This window comes from Vigna unguiculata, chromosome 8 (assembly GCF_037176805.1).
Source record: "Vigna unguiculata cultivar grain cowpea cultivar isolate G323 ecotype 2 chromosome 8, ASM3717680v1, whole genome shotgun sequence".
NCBI classification, from domain to species: domain Eukaryota; kingdom Viridiplantae; phylum Streptophyta; class Magnoliopsida; order Fabales; family Fabaceae; genus Vigna; species Vigna unguiculata.
This window is the reverse complement of record NC_140799.1, coordinates 39069826-39075818: the sequence shown is the minus strand read 5'-3', so window position 1 is coordinate 39075818 and position 5993 is coordinate 39069826. Positions and strand designations below refer to the sequence as shown.

The following is a 5993-nucleotide window of genomic DNA, read 5'->3' as shown; positions in this document are numbered from 1 at the left end:
AAAATATAACAATAATTCACATTACCTTGTTTAGGTATTTAATTATTTGACAAACTATGTATTGCATTTGTAAGATTTATTAGATGATAGAATGTTTGAATATAAGAGTAAGTAAAATTGATTTTGTAGAAAGGTACATGATATAGAATGTTTGGATATAAAAACTAGAGAAAGGAAAAATTATTTTGTAAAAAGGTATAAATATATATAGTTTATTTTAAAATTTTAATATATTAAAACATTAAAATTATTAATTAGGTATTTATATAACAATAAATAACTAAAGAAAATAGAGACGATAAAGTGTTAAATGTACACATAGTTACTTTTAATATAATTATGTCCTTTTCTATTTCATTTAAATCTATAATTTAATTATAATATTATTTGAATTTAAAATAAAATTATCAATACATATTTTAATATAAATAAATATATAATATTAAAACTAGTATAAATATTAAAATTAAACTTATTAAAATAAAATCATATAACAATCAAGATGCGCATCTTTGTTGTACAAAAATATATTGTTACTAGTGTTTTCTTTTTTAGTTAAAAAAACTAACTTTGTACATTATAAATATTTGGATTTTAATAAAAATAAAAAGTTCAATCCAATTAGTTATATTAAGTTTACACGACATACTTAAATTTTAATATATATATATATATATATATATATATATATATATATATATATATATATATTCTTTTAAATAGGCTGTATAGTATTATTAATTTAGATTTTTAATATGAAAATAAATAAATAAACAAATGCCTGAATTTTTTGTCATCTAAATTATTACAAGGATTAAAACATCTATTTTTTAATTAAAAAATATATAATTTATATAATAATAATAAATATATTATTACAAGGGTCTAAATTCTTGTCAACTAAATTATGAAAGGAGTTAAAACACTTCTTTTTTTAGTTAAAAAATATATAATTTAAATAAATAAGTTATCCAAGTATACATAATTATTTCTTAATATAATTATGTTTTTTTATATTTCATTTAAATCTATAATTTAATTATAATATTATTTAAATTTAAAATAAAATTAATAATACATATTTATATTAAAATAACTATATGAAATTAAAATTAGTATAAATATTGAGATTTAGCTTGTTAAAATAAAATCATATAATCCAACCATAAAGAGATGCATCTTTAGTACACATGTGTACAAAAATATATTGTTGGTAGTGTTTTGTTTTTTTAGGTAAATACTAACTTTGGACATGATAAATATTTTTATTTTAATAAAAAATAAAATGAATAACACTTCCTTCACAGAATAGGATCGTTGTTGTTATATTAAGTTTATGAGACAAACTTAAATTTTAATATATATATATATATATATATATATATATATTAACTATATAATATTATTAATTTAGATTTTAAATTTGAAAATAAATAAATAAAGAAATGCATAAAATTTTGTCAACTAAATTATTACTAAGAGTTAAAATATCTATTTTCTAATTAAAAATATATATAATTTATTTAATAATAATAATTATATTATTACGATTACAGAGTTAAAATATCTAGATTCTTATCAATTAAATTATTACATGAAGTTAAAATATTTTTTTTAGTTAAAAAATATAGAATTTAAACAAATAACTAAACCGACATAGAGAGAGAAATTATCCAAGTAAACGAGAACACATAGTAACTACTTAACATGATTATGTTTTTACCTATTTCATTTAAATATATAATTTAATTATAATATTATTTGAATTTAAAATAAAATTATTAATACATATTTCTACTTAAATAACTATATAAAATTAAAATTAGTATAAATATTGAAATTTAACTTATTAAAATAAAATGCCTAAATTCTCCTCAACTAAATTATTACAAGAGGGTTAAAACATTTTTTTTAATTAAAAAAATATAATTTGATAATAATAATAATTATTATTATTATATTATTACAGGTTAAAACACTCAGTTCTAAATCATTACAAGAATTAAAACATCTATTCCTTTAATTAAAAAAATGTAGAATTTATGTAATAATAATAAATACTGTAGTTCAGTTTATTTCTCTCCTTCCCTTTTATTTAGTTTTGTATTGAATAATTTTGTTGGTTTTATCATTTTCAGATCTCTCTGTCTCTTCAAAACCCTAATTCTACCAAATTCAGTTTGAGCCTCGAAAAACCTATCTCTCTTCTCTCTGTCCGCATCCTCTCTCTAACCATTTCGCCCTTCAAAGCTGATCTTCCATCGTCGTTATTGTCATCATTGACAACGTCGCCGAAACCTAGGTTTGTTCTTCTTTTTCTTCGTATACTTTTTTTTTTTCACTTTTCTCTCCTTCAATCTCAAACTACAGCTACGATCTTATGTTGCCTTGTTTGTCGGGGAGCTAGTAGCCGCTTGTCTGGTTTTGAACTTCGTGCAATCACGGAACTGGGTAATTCGGATTCAGCATTATTTTTTCGTCCGTGTGATTTGGGAATTTGTGGTCTGTTTAGATTGTGAAGTGGGGATACAGTGGATCCTCGAGAGGCAATAGCGTGATACTCATGCTGATACTTTTCTTTTGACTTTGATTGCAGTTTTTTAATTTTGAGTTAGCTGTGATTATAGGTTTCTTCATGTTGAGTTCCCAGCTCTTGGCAACATGTTTGGTTTCGGCAGAAAATGGAAAATTTTCGGTGTTTAGACAGAGGTGTTACATATCAGTGTTATAGGGAATTATGGGGTTTGGTTGCTTATGGGAACTTGAATTTTTGTTCAGGTTGGGATGATCGTGTGAAAGTTTGGGAGTTTTTAGGCTTTTGTTTCAGTTAAGACTACAAGCTTTGCTGTTTTTGTGCGTCTCAGTGTATTCTTAGAAAACCATTCTTTTTGTTTACTGTGTTGATTAATGCAGAAATGGAAAACAGGAGAACATGGAATGTTGGTGTTTTGTCTTGACAGTTAATTGTTTAAAACTTTGGACGTGATTGAATGGGTAAACTTTGGGCAAAATGATACTTGACTGTGTGATACTTACCCTCTCAGTTTTGTCTTTTCAATATCTGTGTGAAATACTAATAGCCAGTAATGTGCATTTTTCTGTAATTTGACTGAGGCGTTCTCGATTTTGAAACCTAGCAATGCCTGTGCAGTGAGAGCTCTGCCTTTTTTTTTTGCCCAGATGTGTAATTGTATAAATTTCTGCAGCTGCACTCACATAGATGAAGTTAGGAAGGAACAGTTGGTGAAAGAACTATTGTGTGATTATATTCTGTTCACAAAATACATTGAGTGTACGGACAGGAAATCCTTCCCCTCCCTCTCCTAATTCTTAATTTTTTTTTTTCTAAAACTTGGTTAAAGGGAGAAGTTTGACTATTTTGTGCTGTTTAATTTTATAACATGCCCTTATTGTTTTGTCTTCTTTGCTTTCTCTTTTTGCCTCTGTTCATATGTTTTTGTTTTCCCCTTAGTAGTGCCTAGTGTGTTACTGGAAGTGGCTACTCGTTTGCCAAAGGATCTACACATATGATGTTACTTATAAGTTATATGAAGAGACTTTTAGCTCTGTGGGGTACTGGGAGTTTTTGTTTATCTTTGTTGATGCATGTAATCCTGTATTTATTTGGTAGTCATTTGTAAAGCAATTCACCATAATTTTTTTTTAAATGTTACAGGGCTGTTGTAATGATGTCTCCTGCATCCCGATCCAAGTCTAAAGACAAAAAAGCTAGCAAGGAAGCCCAGAAAGCTGCTGCAAAGCCTACAGGATCTGGTAATGCAGTAGCTGGTGTTCCAGCCAGTGCATATAACCCCTTATTAGGAACATTCCATACACTGGACATTTCGCAGACACCTACCTCACCTATACATGCTAATGGTCGATTTCGGAACATAGATGAAACAGATGAGCATCCTGTCAACTCAGTGGTTGCTGGTGTTGAGTATGATTCTGTTTCTAACAATGGTAGTTGGTCTGGTGAGTCCGAGGAACATAAAGAGAAAAGTTCTAATGCCCCTGTTCGATCAGACTCGGTACCAGGAGCTGATAATGACAAACGAGAAAAAATCCGCCAGAAAAATGAGAAGAAACATCAACGTCAGAAAGAAAGGCGAGCACAGGAATTGCATGAGCGGTGTACTGGTTATCTTATGTCAAGGAAACTGGAGGCACTTTCTCAGCAGCTTGTTGCAATGGGCTTTTCTCATGAAAGAGCAACAATGGCACTGATATTGAATGAAGGTAGGGTTGAGGAATCAGTAGCGTGGCTGTTTGAAGGTGGTGAAGAAGCAGATGGTAACAAGGATACAAACATACGTAGGGGCAATTTGAAAATTGACATATCAGATGAGCTAGCTCAGATCGCAGACATGGTAACCAGGTATGATTGCTCGAAACAGGAGGTTGAAAGAGCAGTTGTTAACTGTGACGGTGATCTTGATAAGGCTGCTGAATCCTTGAGAGAGTTGAAACTTGATCCCCCATCTGCTCCACCAAAGCCAGAGGAAACAGGTGATCCTCCTATCAATAATAATGTTAAGCAGTCAGGAGTTGCAAGTCAGAGCTCAAGGCCACAAACAAAACCTGTTCCTTTACCAAATCAACCCAAAAAAGATGACAAGGAATTTAACTATACAAAGGCTGCAATAACAATTGGAGTCCCTTCAGATTCCAGTAGTAGAAATGTGCAACCTGTAAAGAGAATACAACCCAAGTCTGAATGGGTAAAGCCCCAACAGGCTACTGTACCAGCTGATAAAAAGTGGCCAAGTTCAGGATCTAATTCTTCTGTCTCTTATTCCCTGCAATCACCTCTACAAATGTTAGCCCCACCTGCTAAGTCTGAAGCACGATATGTGCCTGTTGGAGGTGAGTTTAAGAACCTTCAACCTGTAGCATCCAGGGAACCATTAATCATGATGCAGCGGCCCCAAACTAAACAAGTTCCAGCCACAACTATGAGTTCATCGCCTCCTGGAATAGCTGCTAATTGGTATACAACTAATGGTCCAGATGCTGTGAGATCTAATGGTTTTTTATCTCATGCCCCGAGCACTAGAAGCCCCAGTCCAAACTACCTTAGTTCTAACCAAAGGTACCACCAACTTCAGTATCAACCTCAACAACAGTTTGTTGGTGGCAGCAGCAATTCAGTAGATCACCAAGCAACCAATAGCAATTGGAATAGAACAGGTGCAACTCCAACGCTTGCTGCTGCTACTTCTCTAGGACTCTTTTCCGGACTAGGATCAGCTGGTCAATCAGGGGCAACCTCTGCAGTTGACTGGAGCACTGGTGGGTCGGTGCAGTTTGATTATACTAACATAGACTGGTCCTTGGATAGAAGTTTAGCTTCACCAAGGTCAAACGGTTTATGGCTAGGATTTTCGCCATTTTCAAAGAGTAATACTCAGATGTATGAGTCAAATGCTTCAGGAGTCGTTGCTCAATCATCAACGAGACCGGTTCCATCAAATGGGAGTATTGTTGTTCCCTTGCCTGGACTGCAAGATGGTGCAGTAGCTTCTTCTGAGACATCTGCTGCTTCCCGGGACTGGGGTTCTCCATTTGAAGGGAATGATCTTTTTAGTTTACCGAGACAGTTTGTTTCTTCTCCTACTCTGTAAAATGAGGGGAGAAAGTTGAATGAATAAAATGAAAAAAAGACCCAAAAATGTGTGTGATTTGATGTTGCCTCTGATGATTCTACTGTTGATGATTGTTGGTAGTAAGCTTTCAGTGGGTGAACCATCCGAGAATATTTTGCATGCTTTTGCGCTCAAATGCCAATTTCACCTTCTAACCCCCAGACTCGGACTATTCAGTCACAAAAACTAACCAAATAATACTCAAAGCAACCAAATAATGGTTTGTGAGTGAATAATATTTAAAGCAACCAACTAATGGTTAGTTGATGCCTAAATCTAAAATAAACGTATTGGGTGAAACTTACATCAAATTCGTTAAAAAGAGTGGAAGTTATAACCAACTAG

The 5993-nt window shown here is 31.7% G+C and overlaps 1 protein-coding gene across 3 annotated transcripts; it reads left to right on the top strand.

Moving 5' to 3' along the window:
* Window positions 1-2099: 2099 nt before the first annotated feature.
* LOC114194325 (uncharacterized) lies at window positions 2100-5732 on the top strand. Of its 3 annotated transcripts, none has more exons than XM_028084467.2 (3): window positions 2113-2302; window positions 2411-2451; window positions 3677-5732. In XM_028084467.2, the coding sequence occupies exon 3, from the start codon at window positions 3687-3689 to the stop codon at window positions 5625-5627; it is 1941 nt and encodes a 646-aa protein (XP_027940268.1). In that variant the 5' UTR covers window positions 2113-2302; window positions 2411-2451; window positions 3677-3686; the 3' UTR covers window positions 5628-5732. The 3 variants fall into 3 exon arrangements, with proteins under 3 accessions (XP_027940267.1, XP_027940268.1, XP_085521930.1); XM_085665804.1 differs by having other exon boundaries at window positions 2408-2451; XM_028084466.2 differs by lacking the exon at window positions 2411-2451 and having other exon boundaries at window positions 2100-2302.
* The last annotated feature ends 261 nt before the right edge of the window (window positions 5733-5993 follow it).

Excerpts from the sequence above, each read along its gene's own strand:
- LOC114194325 (XM_028084466.2), top strand. The coding sequence starts at position 3,687 with ATGATGTCTCCTGCATCCCGATCCAAGTCTAAAGACAAAAAAGCTAGC.